The following is a 21017-nucleotide window of genomic DNA, read 5'->3' as shown; positions in this document are numbered from 1 at the left end:
ATATGTGACAAACAACAGTTTAAACATGAAATAATATTCTTATTACATATAATGCACTTTGGTGTTTTCAGTTCTGTGCCATTGTATTTAAGTTAAAACAAAATGTCGGTTGCTGTTACTAAAATGGTTTCTTAACCCACTAATGAGTTTGAAACCTGTGGCCTGAAAAATGAATCTGTTGGCCGGGCGCAGTGGCTCACACCTGTAATCCCAGCATTTTGGGAGGCCGAGGAGGGCGAATCACCTGAGGTCAGGAGTTTGAGACCAGTCTGGCCAACGTGGTGAAACCCTGCCTCTACTAAAAATACAAAAATTAGCTGGGTGTGGTGGCACATGCCTGTAATCCCAGCTACTCAAGGGGCTGAGGCAGAAGAATTGCTTGAACCTGAGAGGCGGAGGTTGCAGTGAGCCGAGATTGTGCTACTGTACTCCAGCCTGGGCGACAGAGTGAGACTCTGTCTCAAACAAAAAAAAAAAAAAAAAAAAAAAAAAGAATCAATCTGCAGTGTACTTTATCCCTGTGAAGCAAAAGCCGTTTGCCTGGGACCGTGTGGGTAGTTAATAGCAGGTGTTGGACCAGAACCTAGGACTCCTCCCTAGCATTTTTCCTACCCCAAACGACATGTTTCCTTTCTTTCTTTCAAACCAGATGAACAGAGTAATTAGCACAGACTTCTAAAGTGATTTAATTTTTCTGACTTCTCCTCCCCTTGCCAAAACCCAAGTTGAATCTGACTGGTAGCAACTTGCTAAGTCTGCATTTGCTGATGGCGTCTGTCCACTATCAGGGGACGTCTTTCTTCCCACAGAGGCTTCCCTGCCTTTATATGCCACTCCAGATTTTCTTCTGTGTACTTGCTCTGCCTAATTGATGCCATCAGCTCAGCGAACAGAAAATTCTGTGCCCTTAAGAGTGTTTTTGTCTCTGAAGTATGGCAATTTTATGCATAACGTCTCCATTTTGAAAGTTGTTTTTTTCTTAAATGAAACCTAAGTAGCCTTTTCTAAGTAAAAAAACAAAAAAGCATGTAATTGTTTTTGAGAGTAACTTTAAACATTTTTGTTTCACATGAGGCAAAAATAAGGAATTCAATGCATTCCAGCCTAATGTGTGCTAAAGAGGCTGCCTCCCTGTGTCAGCTCTTGGCTTCATTGTAAGAGCATTTTAGAATTTCTATATTTATTCATTCATTCACTTAACACATAGCCACTGTTTCCCTCTGCCAGCCCCTGGCAATACAATAGCCCAACCCTCAGGTGGAGAGACAGGTTATCAAGTGATTGCACAAATATCAAAAGCAGTTGCGAATAATTGTTTTTAGAAGCATTTTTTTCTTTCCTGTAGGAACAAAGATTTGTTTTCATTACATTTTCAGGCTTCCCTTTCCTTGCGTGATGTCCGTGTAGCTCTCACACACTATGTGGGCAGAGGTTATGCCTGTTTTAACAGGCATCAAATGCCAACACAGATGGTGAATTATTAATTCGTTTGTTATTTCTAGATGCTCATGTTTTCCTCATTTGACACTGAGCACCATTGACTCCTTCAGGAAACACAGGTCTTTTGAATCCCTGTTCTCCCTCTTTCCTTGCGTAGAAAGAGCGGGATTTAGAATTGGCTGCTCGCATCGGCCAGTCGTTGTTGAAGAAGAACAAGACCCTAACCGAGAGGAACGAGCTGCTGGAGGAGCAGGTGGAACACATCAGGGAGGAGGTAAGACACTGGAGGCCGAGGCTTCCAGGGGGCCCCGCCACAGGCCTGGGAGCCATGGGCATGGCTGAAGGAGATGACAGAATGGGGTCCTAGTTGGAAGGACGCTCCCGAGGGCACGACCGCGGCCTGAGCCCAGAACTGTCTGTTCTGAAACTTTCACCTGGGGACTAAAAGCCACCTTCCTGCAGCTCCTGCTGCTGCTTGTGTCTCCTTTCTTTCCTCAGGCCATGTAGATGGGATAGCTCAGGGTGGACACGGTACTCACTCAGTCGTACATCTGTGTACCACGTTCGGTGAGCCACAGTCCTTGTCCTCGGAGAGTCTAGACTCTAACCATGCAGGCTGATCAAGATGCTCCATGCTTGGCAGAAGGGCACCCAGGCTAACACGACAACGAGCAGGGGTTCCTGAGTCAGGCTGGGCGTGGGCAGCTGGAGAAGGAGCCCTGTTAGGAGGCCAGGTCGTGTACACAGAGGAAAGTGGCGACTCACATTCATCATTGTAGTATAATTTTGTGTGTGTAAAACAAAACAAGACAAAAATAGCCTGTTGTTTTCATGACAGAAACCCTCTTATTTCCATGATATAAATCTTGGCTGATGGATATCAATGGTGAGAGGAAGGGCATGGAGCTTTTTGGCTTATCTTAGGGTACCTAGGTTTAGAAGGAATGATGCTGATTTTCTGGAAGGGACATGGTGTGGACAGAGGAGAGTGGCTGTGGAGTCAGATGGGGTTGCTAGGGCAAGGATAAGAAGCTTAGAGCCAGGTCCTACTTAGTAGCTTCTTTTCTATCACTCTGTTCTTCTAACAGTTAATTTTAACTGTGACAACACTCCTCCTTGTTTCTTTTCCCCTTTTCTTTTCTTTTTCTTTTTTCTTTCTTTTTTTTTTGAGATGGAATTTCGCTCTTGTCACTCAGGCTGTAGTGCAGTGGTGCGATCCCAGCTCACTGTAACCTCCACCCCCTGAGTTCAAGCTAGTCCTGCCTCAGCCTCCTGAGTAGCTGGGATTACAGGTGCCCACCACCACACCCAGCTAATTTTTCAATATTTTTGGTAGAGACGGGGTTTCACCCTGTTGGCCAGGTTGGTCTCGAACTCCTGACCTCAGGTCATCCGCCCACCTCAGCCTCCCAAAGTGCTGGGATTACAGGCATGAGCCACTGTGCCCAGCCTTTTTTTTTTTTTTTGAGATAAGGTCTCACTCTGTCACTCAGGCTAGAGTGCAGTCGTGAGATCACAGCTCACTGCAGCCTTGACCTCCTGGATTCAAGCGATCCTCCCACCTCAGCCTCCTGAGTAGCTGGGACCACAGACGTGCCACCATGCCTGGCTAATTTTTGTGTTTTTTATAGAGAAGGGTTTCACCATGTTGTCCAGGCTGGTCTCAAACTCCTAGGCTCAAGCAATCCACCCGCCTTGGTCTCCCAAAGTGCTGGGATTACAGGCGTGAGCCCCTGCGCCTGGCCTCTTCTCCCCTATTTTCTATCAGAAACTTTCTTAGTGGGAGTGGATGCCTGTGTTCACGTTCCTAAGATGTATTCAACCTTTTTCCTTGTTAAAGCTATTCCCAGTACATTGTTGTCTGGGTTTAACAGTAGTTTTAGTATGATGAAGCATAGTCGCCACTACGTAAGAAAAGTTTTAATCCTGGGCTTTCTTTAAGATATGATGAGGGAGAATGCTGTTGTATTTTAGGAGAAATAAAGTGATTCCTGCATTCCCTGCCCCCAGAGTCATGACCTGGATTCCCTCTCATGTGACTGGTGGGAAAGCATGCTGGGTCAGCCCGGCCCCCTCCCAGCCACTTCTGAGCAGAGGGACATGCCAGCCAGTAACTCACAAATGGTCACCCATCAGCTTCTTCACTATACTGTTCTTGCTTGGGACAAGCCTCACCTTGCACAAAGAGGATCCAACTCTCTGGGAGTGGAAATGCCTTTTTTCCACCTTGGAAAAGCTTTGAATTTGAAAGCTATAACATGTTTCCCTTTGGCATATTATTAAATTATCAGTGTAGGTGTCGAAGCTAAAACTTTTATGCACATAAAATTGTCTTCTCCATGGAAGACATAATAATTCACTCTGTTTTGTAGAAAAGTTGCAATAAACCATAGACCCTAAGTCAAATTATAAACAAGAAAGAGTTAAAACGTAACTGCAGTTCTTATAGCACTGGTTCCCTATTCTTCAGTACTGCAGAGTGAAAGGGCAAATGAAAACTTCTACAGTACAACTTTATTTAAAAACCTTAAGTACAAATCAGGGTGATTTGCAAAGCCATCTCAGCAGAAGTCAATGTAGCGATTCCCTGATGGCTGTCTCTTTTCTTCCTGTATGTGAAATTCCGATCTAGTAAGCATTGAGCGCAGAACGAGGTCTGGCTGGGCTTGGCCAGGAGCCTTGTGAGGGTGCTTCACAGAATGGGGCTGTGTGGTCATCCAAGTGTGAGAGCAAGGGTCGGTGAGCTGCCTGTATTGGCCCGTGCAGAGCTGGCATCTCCAGGACCCTATTTGGAGTTGGGATTTGGTTCTGGCAGAAGTGAATGAATGGCCTTTTCTTTCATTTAGTAACATCAATTTTTCTGGCTATTTGCCCAGCTGGTCATCTGGCTATTTCCAAAGGCCTTGAACAGTTGCATCCCCACAAGCATCATCCTTTTTTTTTTTTTTTTTGAGATGGAGTTTTGCTCTGTTGCCCAGGCTGGAGTGCAGTGGTGTGATCTCGGCTCACTACAACCTCTGCCTCCTGTGTTCAAGCGATTCTCCTGCCTCAGCCTCCCGAGTAGCTGGGATTACAGGCACACGCCACCACTCTTGGCTAATTTTGTATTTTTAGTAGAGACGGAGTTTCACCATGTTGATCAGGCTGGTCTCGAACTCCTGACTTCAGGTGATCCGCCCACCTCGGCCTCCCAAAGTGCTGGGATTACAGGTGCCAGCCACCGTGCCTGGCCCCCAAGCATCATTCTAGTCCCCTCTCTGCTCTTCCCTGTACCAAAGTAGAAATTATGAATTTAGACAGCTTTCTACCAAAAAGTAATTGTGTTTCTTTTAAATAGATCAAATGAAAGCCTATTTTTTTGAATAGCACAAAATCAGTTTAAATGCTTTCACTTTCAATGGTGAATTTTAAGAAAAATATTGTCACTAAGTGGTAAGTGTTGGAATGTGAGTCGGGGGGGGGGACAGTATCACCTTTTGGGAAGCAAATGATGGGCCCGCTCTGCTTGTGCAGGTGTCTCAGCTCCGGCATGAGCTGTCCATGAAGGATGAGCTGCTTCAGTTCTACACCAGTGCTGCAGAGGAGAGCGAGCCCGAATCCGTTTGCTCAACCCCGTAAGTCACCAGACGGCTGTATTTCTGGAGGCCAGAGCACAGGCTGGCCACTGTTGATGTCCTTGGAGTCACCTAGACAGGGTCACCTTCAGCAGCAATGGAGGTCAGCTGCTCTCAGCCTTCTCTGGACCAAACACCTCCAAGTGCCTCAAACAGATTGATTTTACTATTTTAGCGGGATATGGATGGACAGGTTTTTAGTTTTCCTTTTCCTGGGTCTTATTGCTTATTTGTCAATTTAGATTGATTTGCCCTGGCACATTAATGGATAATGGGTTAGGCTCTGCTGTTGGAGAGAATTCAGGGTTCTGGAGCCAGAGGTGCTGTGGCAGATCCTTGGGACAGGAAGGCGTGGTGTCTTCTCTGAGAGTCAGCAGATCCTCATGTTGGGAGCATGAACTCTAGAGCCCAGTGGGCTGGTTGCAGATCTTGGCTCTGGGACTTACTAGCTGCATGCTGTTGGCTAGGTTACTTAACCTCTGTACTTGTTTTGTCATTTGTAAAATGGAGATAACAGTAGAACTTAGGTCACAGAGTTATAAGCATTAATTGAGTTAAAACACAGAGTACTTACAAATGCATTGTGAGTATTAAATAAACTCCCAGACATCCTGAAATTGTGTAGGCTTTAAACAGAGTTGGTCCCCTGAATTCTAAGGTGATGTGGCAAGTTGTGGATAAAGGTTGAGATGTGGGTTCCGAATTGGTGGTGAGCCTGTGCACTGGGGGCGCTGTCTTCCTGGGGTTGGGAGAGCGGTCTGGTGGGTCATTGTCCTTCCTGCAAGCCCTTCTTTGTGTCTCCACATGGTTTGCCAGGTGGTGGGAGGAAACGCGTCTCCCTAGGTTGTGAGCGTACTTTCTCCCCCAGGTTGAAGAGGAATGAGTCGTCCTCCTCAGTCCAGAATTACTTTCATTTGGATTCTCTTCAAAAGAAGCTGAAAGACCTTGAAGAGGAGAATGTTGTACTTCGATCTGAGGTGATGTGCCCTCCCTTCTCTTGCCCCTGCTGGAAGGGAGGTGGCCCCATTCGCCTTATCTGGCAAGGACAACCATGGTTAAGTGCCCTCCTCAAAGGTGGCAGTCTGTGAAGAGCTGTACCAGGCGCTCGGCAGATGTGCCTCCTCTGTGCTCCAGGCACTGCCTTCCAGCCCAACACATGCCTCCCTGGCTGGGGCAGGCAAACCTGGTGAATGACATGGTGTGTGGACTGGGAAGAGTTGGAGGTCCCCTCCTTCACAGTCACTCCTGCAGTGAGGTCTCCCATGGTGTTCTCCAGCTCTGACCACAGCACCTGTGGAGAAACCCAGCCTTGTTTTCATGCTGCCACAGATCACATGCTCAAGGAAGTAGTCCATGGGTGCTCACAGAGAGCCATATTTCTTTTTCTTTTTTTTTTTTTGAGATGGAGTCTCGCTATGTCACCCAGGCTGGAGTGCAGTGGCGCGATCTTGGCTCTGCAACCTTCGCCTCCCGGGTTCAAGCTATTCTCCTGTCTCAGCCTTCTGAGTATCTGGGACTACAGGTGCATGCCACCATGCCCAGCTAATTTTTGTATTTTTAGTAGAGACGAGGTTTCACCATATTGGTCAGGCTAGTCTCGAACTCTTGACCTCAGGTGATCCACCTGCCTCGGCCTCCCAAAGTGCTGGGGTTACAGGCGTGAGCCACCGCGCCTGGCAGAGCCATATTTCTTAAACAATTAACTCAAAAAGGTTGAGCTGAGGCAACTTGGGGACTCATGCTTTTGAGTTTGTTTTATTGGCAAGGCAGTGTGCCAGGCACTTTGCCCACGTTATTTTTTTTTTAAGAGTTCACAACAGGGCTGAAAGCTGGTTACTTTGATTCTCATTGGTACGGTGGGCCCCAGGCTGCTAGGTGTTTTGATAACCCAAGGTCATTCGAGTGAGTAAATGACAAAGCTAGGATTGGCAAGTCTGTGACTCTAAGCCCTTTGTTTTTCGCCTTCACCCCACTGCCCCTCTTTAGAAACACCGATATGTGCAAATTTAGTACTGTTTGTCTTAATTAGTGGTGAGTTTCTGTCCTCTAGCCAAGGTATGATGTGGTACAGTACGGCCCTGTTTATCAGGCACCTGTGTGTCAGGTTGGAGCTGTGTGCCCACCTAGGCTGGCCCTGGGTTCCTGAGAGCCCCTTAATAGTGCAGACCATCTGTCAACTTGAACTTGCCCACACCTTGGTAAGATCTTCATGTTCCATCTGAACAAGATGCTCTTCTGCACGTCTTGTTCTGTTAGACCTCACCTCTTCCAGCACCTTGTTCACTGATGGGACATGTAAACCCAGATTGACCAAGAAGTCTGCCCAGGTTTCCTCTGTCAGCCAGTAGCTGAGCAAGGCAACAGCCCTGTGCTCCCTATTCTGAGTCCAGTGCTACCTCTTCCAGCACCTGCCCCAGGTAAGGTGCCCAGCAACTCACCCAAAGCCAGCTGAGGGAATCTGATCCCAGCTATGGATTCCTGCTACCCCACATCCATTTTCTGAAGTGTAATGATTTTCTGGGGCCAGGACTGAGGGCTCAGAGACACTTCTGTCTAACTGGGGCTCTTGCTTGCTTGCTTGCTTTGTCTCTTTCTCTCTCCCTCTTTCTCCCCTCCCTCCCTCCCTTCCTTCCTTCCTTCCTTCCTCCCTCCCTCCCTCCATGGGAGTCTTACTCTGTCACCCATGCTGGAGTACAGTGGCGTGATCTTGGCTCAAGCAGCCCTCCTATCTCGGTCTCTCAAAGTGCTGGGATTATAGGTGTGAGCCACTGCGCCTGGTCTCGGGGCTTCTTCTTTGGGCCTTCAGATCTCTATCATCCAACCCTTTTCAGCCAGGGCAAGTTGTCCAGAGTCCTGGGATGGCTCTTGTGCCTCTGCATTTTAATGCTTTTGTGTTGGACCTTGTTCTTACTAAGCTTGAACACAGCAGGTTTAACTCCAACTTGAGACCTCATATGTTCAGTGCCTGGCACAAAGTAAGTGTTAGCCATTCCTGTGTGGTTATCCTTAGGATGCCTGCTGTGGGTAGTGTCCTAGGCACTGTGCGGGTTACAGAGCATCCATATTTATGAGCCAGGACAGTCACAAATAACCGATACAATGATAGGATGGTGGTGTTCGCGGTGTTTTTAACAGAGCAAGCTGTAGAGCGCCTGTGCCCGTTGCTTTGTGTAGCGCCCTCTAGTGGTATGCATTTTTCAGGTTTTCAGCTTTGAGAGTGCACATCGATTATTAAGCTAGGAATTCAGATGGACTTTCTGTATTTGAGGGTTCGATGAGTGACAGGTGGGGGAATGCTGAGGGCAGCTTCCCAGACCCCGGTTATCCCTTGCTTTATGCCTCAGCCCTTGCCTGCACCACCAGGCCACGTGAGAATGTGGGGCCTCTGACCTGGGTCTTGTCTACAGGCCAGCCAGCTGAAGACAGAGACCATCACCTATGAGGAGAAGGAGCAGCAGCTGGTCAACGACTGCGTGAAGGAGCTGAGTATGTCCCCGCACTGCTGTCTTCTTACTTCCTTACATCTGCTGTCATGATTAGACAGATTTGCGTCAGCCTTGCTAAAGTGCAGTCTCCTGCCAGCCTACGGCTCAGCAGCATTTTTCTTAAAACTAGAGGCCTCCCCAACCTTGTGTGGTACCCCCTCTCTATTATTTAGTGCTAAGTTGCCAGCTATGTATTATCTCAGTTTAATCACTGAGGTGGATATTTAAATTTAATTTTGGCTTTATACTGGTATACTGGAATATTGGATTTGGTTTTTTCTTTTTTTTTTTTTTGGAGACAGAGTCTCACTCTGTCACCCAGGCTAGAGTACAGTGGTTGCGATCTCGGCTCACTGCAACCTCTGCCTCCCGGGTTCAAGCGATTCTGCCTGCTTAGCCTCTCGAGTAGCTAGGATTACAGGCACCCACCATCATGCCTGGCTAATTTTTGTATTTTTGTAGAGACAAGGTTTCACCATGTTGGCCAGGCTGGTCTTGAACTCCTGACCTCAGGTGATCCACCTGCCTTGGCCTCCCAAAGTGCTGGGATTACAGGCGTGAGACACCGCACCTGGCCAGAATATTGGAATTTTTTAATGCCTACGTTAGGCCCAGCTATAGAAACCTGTGTTGAAAATGTGGAAGAACAGCTTACTACCAGTAATTTGATTTGTGGAAGTTGAAGCCAGGGTTCTCACCTTTGCAAATAAATATTTCTCTCCTCCTCTTCATTTTAAGTTTACAAGTTAAGACCAAAGGTCAAAATACTAAGTATTTTGCATTTCAGTAAAATACTAAGTAATGAAACACACCTCATGTTCAAATCTAGTCAAGTGAGTTATGGCTCTGAATATGGGTTGAAAACTCCCAGGAAATTGCGCTGTGCAGTCAGTAGTTCCTTTTTAGAACTGGGTGCAGCAGGAGATTCCTATTTAGTCATATGGGTTGCTCATGTGTGGAATGTGAGGATTTGGCTAGATGCACTCATGTTTTGTCACTTTCTATCTGACCACTGGAGCCTCCCTGATTTGTTCTGGGGAGACAGCCTTGGTTGGTGGGCTTGGGACCCTACACTGAGCTCAGGAGTGCTATCTAATGGGGTGAGGTTCTTTTTCATAACTGATTGAGCCCTGAAGAAGCTGCTTTGCTTCGCCATGTGGGAAAATGGTCATTATGAGTTCCTTCCTGCACCCTCCCCACTCTACCCTGTCTTTTAGTAAGGATGATTTTTCTTGTGCAAACCACAAAGAAACCTTTCTCTCTGGGTCTGCATGTGTGGTGTTCTGACTTCCTCTCGTGATTGTTGTTTCTTTGTCAAAGGGGATGCGAATGTCCAGATTGCTAGTATCTCAGAGGAACTGGCCAAGAAGACGGAAGATGCTGCCCGCCAGCAAGAGGAGATCACACACCTGCTATCGCAAATAGTTGATTTGCAGAAAAAGGCAAAAGCTGTAAGGCTTCTCTGTTTATCTGGCTGATACAACAATGGCCATGCTGAGATGGGGAAGGGACATTTACTCCAGAAGATAGTGCTCTTTAGTTTCATATCTTAGCAGTTCGTGTTGCCCCTTTGCAGAAAAAGCTTAGTGGACTCAGTAGTATAAAACTGATTACCCTGAATTGGTGACGAGTCTTATTTGTGACCTCTTATCTCCTAAAATTATATTGAATTCATTAAAAAGATGTTGTAAATATGGACTTTTGCAGTTTAACTTATGAATCATCTAGTCTAGTATTTGTTTTTACACAGTGCACTAGGTATGTGCTGCAGTAGAGCAGTATCCTCTTCAGATTTAAGAAGAGGCAGCAAAATGGACTTTGCTATTAGTGTGGCGTAAAATGCTTTCAGAGTGCTTTGGAAGATGGGGGTGGGGCGGTGGGCTATAGAGAATGAATGTGGATATAGGAAAGACTTTACCTTCAAAATTATATAAAAAGCAGAATTTGAGTATAAGATGAGCATGTCCTTGTAGAAAGTGATGAGTTCATAATGGATTAGGTTAATAAGAGGGAAAAAGTTGGACTTTTACTAAGTATCTTAGAAAGTGATCTATCTTTGCCATGCTTTAGTGCGCAGTGGAAAATGAAGAACTTGTCCAGCATCTGGGGGCTGCTAAGGATGCCCAGCGGCAGCTCACGGCTGAGGTGAGCACCTCTCCCTCATTCTTTCAGTGCCTCTGATTGCAGCGAAGGTGTATTAGCCTTCCCGGACAGCTTTAGTCACGTCCATCGCAACTACTGTTTTTATTTTGAATTTCATTTCATTTTTATTTGTGGGAGAGTAAACCCAGTTGCACCTTGATTCTGTGCCCACTGACACTGTTACTGGTTATGGACACGTGTGGCAGGGCTCTACACCAGCTGAGCCTGGCATGTGCAGGTGCCCAAAAAATGTTCAAAGAAATGAAACAGTACAACACAGAGCACTCTGGGAGAGGAATCTCACAGGTGTGGCTTGAAACATGGGTGTGACGATTTTCTTTTTCTTTCTCTCTTTTTCTCTTTTTGAGATGGGGTCTCATTCTGTCACCCAGGCTGGAGTACAGTGGCATGAGCATGGCTCACCGCAGACTCGACCTCCCCAGGCTCAGGTGATCCTCCTGAGTATCTGGGACTACAGGTGTGGGCTACCACGCCCACCTAATTTTTGTCTTTTTTGGAAAGATGAGATTTTGCCATGTTGCCCGGGCTGGTCTCAGCTGCGCCCAAGCAAACCGCCTGCCTTGCCTTCCCAAAGTGCTGAGATTACAGGTGTAAGCCATCATTCCTAGCCTGATTTTTCTTTTGCATGAAGTTGGTTTTGTTTCATTTGCCCATTGTTGGTATTTTAGAAGATTTCTGAGTCTGTAAGCTTGCCTCAAGTCAAAGAAAAAGCAAGCCTTTGAAAATTCTGTTATTTGGCCACAGGCGCACAGGACAGCTGGTTCCACACGTGCTGGGGACTCTGTTAGATTGCTGTGTCTTTCTGGCCCTCGGATGGGCAGATGTGTGTACACCTGGGTGCTCAGGAGATCCTGACCCTCTGTGTCTTTCTTGCCTGCAGCTGCGTGAGCTGGAGGACAAGTACGCAGAGTGCATGGAGATGCTGCATGAGGCGCAGGAGGAGCTGAAGAACCTCCGGAACAAAACCATGCCCAATACCACGTCTCGGCGCTACCACTCGCTGGGCCTGTTTCCCATGGTGAGCTGTGCTTTCTTCCCAGCCAGAGGACAGGAGGGGTTCTGGTGATAGGAGCACAGTGTCTGACATTCTGGCCACTGGAATTGGGTGTTTACAGTTCATTTCTCATTGTATAGTTCAGATCTGAGTCTGAATCAAGGACACTTGAGTCTGACTGGTGGTTTCTTAACTACATAAGACAAATTGGTTCTTCATTTTCTGTTCCTCTAAATCTGTTGTCTTTTCTACTCCTGCCATTAAAAGATAAATTTAGTAGGAACTTGCTTTAGTGGGAACCTCAGGTATTTGGAAGATCTGACTCATACAGGTTGAGCATCTCTAATCCAGAATGCTTCACAATCCAAAACTTCCTGAGCACTGACATGATGCTCAAAGGAAATGGTCATTGGAGCATTTTGGATTTCAGATTTTCAGATTGGTATGTTTCAGCTGGCATGTATTCTGGAAATATCGCAAAATCTGAAGCACTACTGGCCTCAGGTATTTTGGATAAGTGATACTCAACCTGTTGCTGATTTTTTTTTTTTTTTTGACCTTATTGGACTGTGTGGCTATTTTGGCTGCACAAAATTCCGGAAGTACATTTCGGAATTTTTAAAACGCCATTACAGTTCTGCTGATTCTTTGTGTGCTTATTAATCATTCTCTTGGCAACTTTCAGTATCTGTTATCTGAAAAAAAGAATTCTCTCTGTGCTTAGGCTGGTAATTTTCTCCCTCTCTCTCACTCTCTCTCCTTTCTTTCTTTCAAAAATAGAGATAGGGTCTCGCTCTGTTGTCCAGCCTGGTCTTGAATTCCTGGCCTCAAGTGATCCTCTTACCTCAGTCTCCCAAAATGCTAGGAGTACAGGAGTGAGCCACTACACCCAGCCACATTATTCATGTTATTTTACTACAGTCTAATTTTTTAGCCCTGGCCTTATTTGCTTCATGTGCTTTGGGGCAACATGATTGAGAAGGGGATTTTCCAGGAGGTTAATCTTCTTGTGGAAATTGGGCAGCACAGGGATGAACCCCTTGGCTGATCATTGCCCTGTAAGGAAGCGTTATCAGAGATTGAGCTTCCTCATGTTATCTTCTATCAGACTAAAGGCCCTGGAAGATGGGGACCTTGTCTTCTTTGTAACGTTTCCGCCTTCCTCTTTTAATACTCTGTACCTGGCACAGTGCTTGGTATGCTGTAGAATTGTAGACATTTAATAGACATTATGTTTAGATGGATAGATGGACAGATAGACAGATGGCCTAAAGAGCAAACTCAAGAACTCCTGTATATTCCAGCTCTATTTCCATGGTTTGATGAAATGCTAAATGCTCTCTAAGGAGAGAAGAGCTTTTGAGAGAAACTCCCCCAAGTGAGATAGGAGCGGATGGCTGCATAAATGCTTGTGAGATTCTGTCCCTTCTGAAATTGGCCTTTTCCTTGGAGCTCTTTCCCTTCAGCCTCCATTGCTGACCCCCAGCAGATACTGTCCGCATCCCCCACACCTTGTTGTCTGGCCCACTTTCCCTAAATCATGATTTCTTTTCTTCTTTGCTCCCATGTATCAAAGTCAGGAAGTCAGGCAAGAACAGCCACCCTTCTCTCCGCCTCAAGAAGCTTCATTGAAATCTGAGGGAAACAAAAAGAAAGACATATAACATAGTCAGCTTTCTAGGGCACAGATGGGTGATCCAGTGATTCCAGTAATCTCAGTAAAATCAGCAAAGAATATTCAGTCCCCCAAGTTCCCTGATCTAGCACTAACCACACTTGGCTCACATGCTGGCCTGTGTAGCTTTGCAGGCTCCTTGCCTGGGTTCCCTCCTTCCTGGCTTCTCATCTTGGTGCAGTGAGCTCCTGGCGCCATCTTGTTTCCTGGGCACCCAGGATCCACTCTACTGCCTTCCCCTCTCTCAAGGACAGACCTCTCTTTGAAAACTAAACTATTGCGTGAGAAAAGTCTAATTGAAATTTGCATTTCAGTTTCTTCTGGAGGGATTCTCAGCTTTCATATTTGCTGAGGTAAAGTTTTTGTTTGCCTTTTTCTGTAGCTCTTGGCACAGCCCAGTTTTTGAAGATGGCTGTTTTTAAAGTGTATTATGCATTAAAGGTATTTAAAGCAGTCTAAAGATTGCATCATGCAGAATGCCCAGATCTGCCTCTTTTTCTCCTAGCCATTCTAATCGCTGAATAAAACAGTGAGTAGCAGTTTTTTGCACAACTATGTTCCCAATTCTCTTGCCTTATGGCAGGAGTTCATCTGGGATCCACAGATGAAATTCGGGGGGGGCTGTGAAATTAGTTCCTAATTGTACTCAATATTTCCTTCCTTTATGAAGGTCACCAGGTCACAGTGATATTAGCACTGCTTGTGACTTTGTCATCATTAGAAATCACAGGTATTTTAATGGCACATTTCTTTTTTTCTTCTTTTTTTTTTTTTGAGATGGAGTCTTGCTCTGTCATCCAGGCTGGAGTGCAGTGGTGCGATCTTGGCTCACTGCAACCTCCCTCTCCTGTGTTCAAGCGATTCTCCTGCCTCAACCTCCCAAGTAGCTGGGACTACAGGCATGTGCCACCACGCCCGGCTAATTTTTTTTTTTTTTTGTATTTTTAGTAGAGATGGGGTTTCACCATGTTGGCCAAGCTGGTCTCGAACTCCTTACCTCAGGTGATCCACCCATCTCGGCCTCCCAAAGTGCTAGGATTACAGGCATGAGCCACCGTGCCTGGCCCTATGGCACATTTCCATTGTTATAGATGCCTCACAACACCACAGATGCTGATCTCCACTTCAAAATGACAGCAGTAACCAGTCCTGAACTCATTTCTCTCTCCTCTCTTCCTCTCTCTCTCTCTCCTCTCTCTCTCTCTCTCTTTCTCTTTCTCTTCTCTGTCTCTGTCTCTCTGTCACACACACACACACACACACACACACGTTGTTATATTGATATATATCTGCCTTCTTTTATAATCCTCATAATTTTATTTGCCTAAAAATATTATTCCAAGAAGGAGTCCACAGACTTGCCTGGATTGCCAGAGGGGAGAGGGTCATGGCCAAAAACAAGTCACAGAGCCTGCATGTGACTTTATCTCAGTATGGCTTTGAAATTACAGTCATCCCTCAGTATCTGAGGGGGATTGAGGACCCCCTGCAGATACCAAATCCTTCAGTGCCTGAGTCCCTGATATGAAAGGGCATAGTGTTTGCTTATAACCTATGCATGCCCTTCCACATACAAAAAAATCATCTCTAGATTACTGGTAATACCTCATACAATGTAAATGCTATGTAAGGAGTTGTTATACTGTACCGATTTTTAAATTTGTATTATTTTTTGGGTTTTTTTCCCCCCAAATTTTCTATCTAAGATTAGTTGAATCTGAGGAAGTGGAACCCACAGATACGGAGGGCTGACTGTAGTAATTTGACACTTCATTTTTCTTAAGGTGTATGAAGGTCTTTTCTTCTGTATTTGTAAATTATGTGGCGAATAACAGTATTAAAAAATAAGCTGGCTTAAAAGATGTCAGACTCACCTAGGGAAGTCCTTACTAGACATAACGTTTAATGGCAATCTGTGGGTAATAATTACGAAATAAAATGCATATTTGTGAATAAGGATTGAAAAAAGCCTGCTAGCCCTTTATTCATCTCACTTCCTGCTGACTCCTGTGGAGTCTCCCCACTTGGTTCCAGCCCCCAGACTGGAGCATCCCCATGGACCATGAAGCCGCTGAGGTGGATGCCCTGGAGTCCCCAGGCTCTGTCTGCTGGGAAGCCACTGGCCACATGTGGCTGTGCAAATTTAAGTCAATTAAATTAAAATATAATTACAAGTTCAGGTCCTCAGTCACAAGCCACATTTCTTGTGCTCACTAGCCACCCCTGGCTGCTGGTTTCCACATGTACGTATGTCCCAGCACAAAGGACGCGTCCATCATCGCAGGTTGTTCTGTTGTTTAACATGAATTTAGCCTTTCCCTTCACGTTATCCTCCATGGATGTCCTCCTCTGGTGCTGAACTGGTGCTTTTCTGCACACACCTGGTCCTGTGGGTATCTACCATGTGTAAGGGATTGTGTGTTAGGCTCCACCTCCTACAGTACTGAGTGATGGGTGGTACAGGAGAGGGGGCATCCATCTGGTAGCCTTTAATGTTGAGTCTCAGCTTGAGGCCTGGCCCATTGGTGAAGTGAGAAGTCATCAGTGACTAGCCTTCCCCTGACCCACAAAGCTGGAGAGAGAAATATGTGAGCTGTTGAGAAAAGTGGCAAAGACTTACTGTGTTTGGTGTCTGCTTCAGAAAAAAATGTGAGATTCCTAGTGGAAACAGGAATCCTACATTTCCTGGGCAGGTTGTTTAAAGATGGGTGGGCCATGGATAGTTGGCAGTGAGAGGAACTTCCCTTGCAGGAGGCCAGGGAGGATGAGAGCAGGGACCTAGAGATGGCAGTGTGCGTGACTCACGTCATGTATATAGAGACCCTCTCACTAGCACAGAGTGCCCTTTGGAGGTGGGAAAGGCTTCTCCAGGAGCCAAAGTTGGAGGCCCTTGGTCTGTTCTCGGTGTCAGAATCTTAGACACAGAGGGGGTGTGACAGACCCTGTAGACTAGGGGGACAGTAGCTTTGTGTGGCTTGTGTGGGCTCTGTTGCCATATCTCACTGTAAGCTCAGAGGTATTTGGAAATTCACCTGTCTCCATCATTCTGAACACATCACCCCTCCCTCATAAGTTCTGCATCCCATCTTGTAGCCATGGTTGCAGCTCCATGGTTTGGCCAACGGAGCATAGGGTTTGCTTTTAGACACCTAATGGCATATGAGTCAGCAGCTTTACACTCAGTGCCCAGTGGCGCTGCCACACTCAGAACCTGCCTGGGCAACTGCTCAGCCAGGGTCTCTGACAACAGAGAGTGCTGTTAAGTTTGTGTTGTGGGAAGACCGTGAGCTTCTGATGCCTTGGTTTACTCCCCATGGCCCACCTGGGTGCATACCTCTTTTAGAGACAGAGCATTTGAATTGGCGCTCACTTGACATTTGTCTTTCTGGCTTTTCCCAGGATTCCTTGGCAGCAGAGATTGAGGGAACGATGCGCAAGGAGCTGCAGTTGGAAGAGGCCGAGTCTCCAGACATCACGTATGGCCACAGTTTTTACAGTTTTGAGCTTCCCAGAGACCAACTTGTGACCAGTGCAGTGTTCAAAACCTAGCAATGTTGAGGCTCTGGGTACCAATAGTGATTGACTATTGTCCTTCCCAGTCCAGATTAAGGGAAATAATAGAACACAGCTGACAGCATTCCTCTGCTCCTCTTATTAGCTTTTGTTAGTGTTAATTTTTATTTATTTTTTAGAGATGGGGTGTCTCACTTTATTGGCCACGCCAGAGTGCAGTGTTGTGATCATAGCTCACTGCAGCCTCGAACTCCTAGGCTCAAGTAATCCTGCTGCCTCAGCCTCTTGAGTAGCTGGGACTACAGGCGCATGCGCCATTTCCAGCTAATTAAAAAAAATCTTTTGTAGACATGGGGCTTCACCATGTTGCTCAGGCTGATCTCAAACTCCTGGCTTCAAGTGATCCTCCTGCCTTGGCCTTCCCAAAGTGTTGGGATTACAGGTGTGAGCCACCACTGGCCTGTGAGCCACGGTGCTCCTCTTCTTCTTAGGTTTTAAAGACAAATTGTGAACTTCCAGAAAGTCCTAGAAAAGGAGAGATGTCTTTCCCATCTCTCTTAACGCAAGCTTCGTCTTGATATTGCTACACGGATTTATCTTTCCTTTCAGTGGAAAACATTTAAAAAATTTTAAATCAACGTAGTGTGAGATTCAGAGGGGTCTTCAAAGATTTTGTGCAAGGCTTCTATCTCCATCTGAATACACCTAGGGATATGAGCTTCTACCATCTCTCTTCCTACCTCAACTCTTGTACTTAGCCTTCCCCAAGGTGTTTGTAAGGAACCTGTGGACCAGGTTTCATTGTGTTTTCTGTGTACCCAGACTCCATAGATAGAACTTAAATGAGATCCTGGGAGTGACAAGTGTCCAAGTGAGGTTCGGTATAAGTGTGACACCCTCTGCAGCCCAGAAGGAAGTGGCCGTTGTAAAAACATGCCTACCCTTTTCTCTTTAAAAGGGAACAAATGAGCATCAAAGTGTGGTTCTGCTCCTAAAATAACACTTTCCAAAAATAGACAAATCTAGTATTTATCATCTCATTATAGAAGTGAAAGACTAAGTCTTCCTTTTTTTATATGAATGTTTAACAAATATTCATTCTACAAGTATTGGTTGATTTCTGCTGTGCTGAGCAGTGAACACTGCCCTGCTGCAGCATGTATTCTAGTGAATATTATGAAAAAAGAAATCTAGGAGACAAAAGTCATACTTAAGTATTTTTATTTGTAGGTTAAGCTTTAGGGATGTGAAACACAATTTCACTCTTGCTGGCATCACCTTTAGGATATAACCATGCATTCGAGTCCTGGATTTAGTGGGTGTTGAATCTCTCAAATTTCACTTTGTGAAGGAGGCAGCCAATACCCTAAGAAACATGTGGCAGGCGCAGGATAGCGGGCTGCTTGGGGACTCGTCACAGGCCAGGTGCCCTTTTGGCTCAGTTGATAATTTTTGGAGGGTTAAACTCCAGGGTTGTGCCCGCATTTGCTCACTCACGGATGTCGTACATTCTCCCTAGTCACCAGAAGCGTGTCTTTGAGACAGTAAGAAACATCAACCAGGTTGTCAAGCAGAGATCTCTGACCCCTTCTCCCATGAACATCCCCGGCTCCAACCAGTCCTCGGCCATGAACTCCCTCCTGTCCAGCTGCGTCAGCACCCCCCGATCCAGCTTCTACGGCAGCGACATAGGCAACGTCGTCCTTGACAACAAGACCAACAGCATCATTCTGGAAACAGAGGCAGCCGACCTGGGGTGAGCAAGCTGGGAGTTTTCACTTCTCTGTTTTGGGGTGAGGAGTGGTAGTATGGATTGTCTGCAGGCTCAGTAATTATTAAGAGGGAGGTAGATGAGAGTCACCTGAAAAATACAGACCTGGCCAGTCGTGGTGGCTCACGCCTGTAATCCTAGCACTTTGGGAGGCTGAGGCGGGAGGATTGCCTGAGCTCAGGAGTTTTGAGACCAGCCTGGGCAACTTTGCAAAACCCCATCTTTACTAAACATACAAAAAATTAGCTGGGCGTGGTGGCATGCACCTGTAATCTCAGCTACTCAGGAGGCTGAGGCAGGAGAATTGCTTGAACCCGGGAGGTGGAGGTTGCAGCAAGCTGATAATTGCACCACTGCACTCCTGCCTGGGTGACGGAGTGAGACTCTGTCTCAAAAAAAAAAAAGCGGACCTTACAGTTCTCCAAATCTGTTCTACCTACCCACTGAGCCTATGCCTATCCTTGATATGATATTTTAATCAGCTTAAAGATGTATAACAAGATGATACCAGAAAGTCTGCTTTCCTGTGAAATGCTTAGGGGGAGGATTAATGAATTTTTGTTGTTGTTAATCTTCACGGTAAGGCTACAGAATAGACATTTGTTTTGTGACCCTTTTGTAGCTTGATGTTGGAAAGGCTGAGGAGGACTCAGGCTGTCTGTCTTGTGACCAGAATGTGGTCACAAGGTTCAGAGGGTGGGGTGCAGGGGCACCAAGGTGCCCAGGACTGGGCTTTCCTCAGGAATGGTCAGTTCCTCTTTGTCCTGAAGCCCTGCAGAACCTGGACACACACACACACACGGTTCAGAGGGTGGGGTGCAGGGCGGCCAAGGTGCCCAGGACACACACACACACACACACACACACACACACACACACACACACACACACACACACACACACACACGCCCACCCCATTGTACACACACACACACACACACACACACACACACACACACACACACGCCCACCCCCATTGTTCACTTTGTGCACCCTTTTCCTCTAACTTAATAAAATTGACTCTTCCGGACCAGTTGGAACAGACAGATAGGAAGCTCCTTGATCAGAGCAGGTTTTGTTCAGAGTTGGGGTCTGGGCTCTTTTCCTTCAAGAGAAGAGAGAAGCATGCCTTAAACCCATTATCCTTCTGGTAGCCAGGAACAGCAACCTACAGGTTTCTTCCTAAAGGTTCTTCAGGGAGATGTTTACGGGGACTGAATTTACTTAGTCTGTGTGCAAATATTCATCCCACCTTAGTCTTCACCCCACCTCAACCCCACTAAAAAACACCCTTGGCGGGAGTAGTTCTGGACACTAATTTATTTCCCCCTGTTGCCTAAATGTCAACTGCTTGCCTTGGTTCCCATGGAGAATCCTGTAGCCCCAGGGAACGTCCACCGCTGTGCATTGAGCAGTCGGGCCTCTGTGGCCTTGGAGCCCTGCTAGCGTTCCACCCTCACGCCCCTTTCTTCCTCCAGAACTGATGAGCGGAGTAAGAAGCCGGGGACGCCGGGCACCCCAGGCTCCCACGACCTGGAGACGGCGCTGAGGCGGCTGTCCCTGCGCCGGGAGAACTACCTCTCAGAGAGGAGGTTCTTTGAGGAGGAGCAAGAGAGGAAGCTCCAGGAGCTGGCGGAGAAGGGCGAGCTGCGCAGTGGCTCCCTCACACCCACTGAGAGCATCATGTCCCTGGGCACGCACTCCCGCTTCTCCGAGTTCACTGGCTTCTCCGGCATGTCCTTCAGCAGCCGCTCCTACCTGCCTGAGAAGCTCCAGATCGTGAAGCCGCTGGAAGGTGATCGCACAGGGCCTCGGCCCCTCTCTGTCCTCCTGGGGGACTCCCTGTGGTCCCTGATCCACCTGCGGAAGGCAGGGCACCTCTGTCACGCCTATTCCTTTTTCTTCCGAGACAGCCACCCGCGCTGCTGGTTTGAGTTCCTCTGAGGGTAGCGCTCAGCCTAGGCCTCTGTCCCTCCCCTCTGGCTGGCAGGTGTGACAGTGCACACATTAGTCACCAAACTCACCAAGGAAAGACAATTATGTGCACTGTGGTCTTCTAGTTCTTTCCTTTGCCTTTAGAACCTTAGAAATAAAAAGCTTTTGTGGTGGTAGAGGCACTGCCAACAGATTAAAAAATTAATTAGGTTTTGCCTGTGGGTGTGAGGAATGCAGAGAATTAATACTTTAGCTTTTCCACAGTTTTGGTGTCAGGGAGAGGTTCCAAGCAAACTCTCTTAAATGGGGATTTTTTTCCCCCATAACCACCTGAATGTGATTTGTGGGCTTATGTGTTCTGATTTGAACTTCATATAGCAAGGTTGTGGCTTTTGGCAGATGCAGTATGTTCTGAGCTTGGCTCCTA

The 21017-nt window shown here is 46.7% G+C and overlaps 1 protein-coding gene across 11 annotated transcripts in view; it reads left to right on the top strand.

Moving 5' to 3' along the window:
• TRAK1 (trafficking kinesin protein 1) overlaps window positions 1–21017 on the top strand; it is a 137537-nt gene that overhangs the window by 94092 nt on the left and 22428 nt on the right. For all 11 annotated transcript variants that reach the window (XM_054479771.2, XM_063661257.1, XM_054479765.2 and 8 more), the window contains 10 exons: window positions 1598–1714; window positions 4954–5054; window positions 5923–6031; window positions 8462–8540; window positions 9860–9990; window positions 10610–10684; window positions 11583–11720; window positions 16771–16847; window positions 18404–18640; window positions 20134–20450. In XM_054479771.2, the coding sequence (XP_054335746.1) occupies window positions 1598–1714; window positions 4954–5054; window positions 5923–6031; window positions 8462–8540; window positions 9860–9990; window positions 10610–10684; window positions 11583–11720; window positions 16771–16847; window positions 18404–18640; window positions 20134–20450 (1381 nt within the window). The remainder of the gene's footprint in view (window positions 1–1597; window positions 1715–4953; window positions 5055–5922; window positions 6032–8461; window positions 8541–9859; window positions 9991–10609; window positions 10685–11582; window positions 11721–16770; window positions 16848–18403; window positions 18641–20133; window positions 20451–21017) is intronic.

This window comes from Pongo pygmaeus, chromosome 2 (assembly GCF_028885625.2).
Source record: "Pongo pygmaeus isolate AG05252 chromosome 2, NHGRI_mPonPyg2-v2.0_pri, whole genome shotgun sequence".
NCBI classification, from domain to species: Eukaryota; Metazoa; Chordata; class Mammalia; order Primates; family Hominidae; genus Pongo; species Pongo pygmaeus.
Note: the sequence above shows the minus strand (reverse complement) of the source record. Positions and strands in the feature narration are given on the sequence as shown.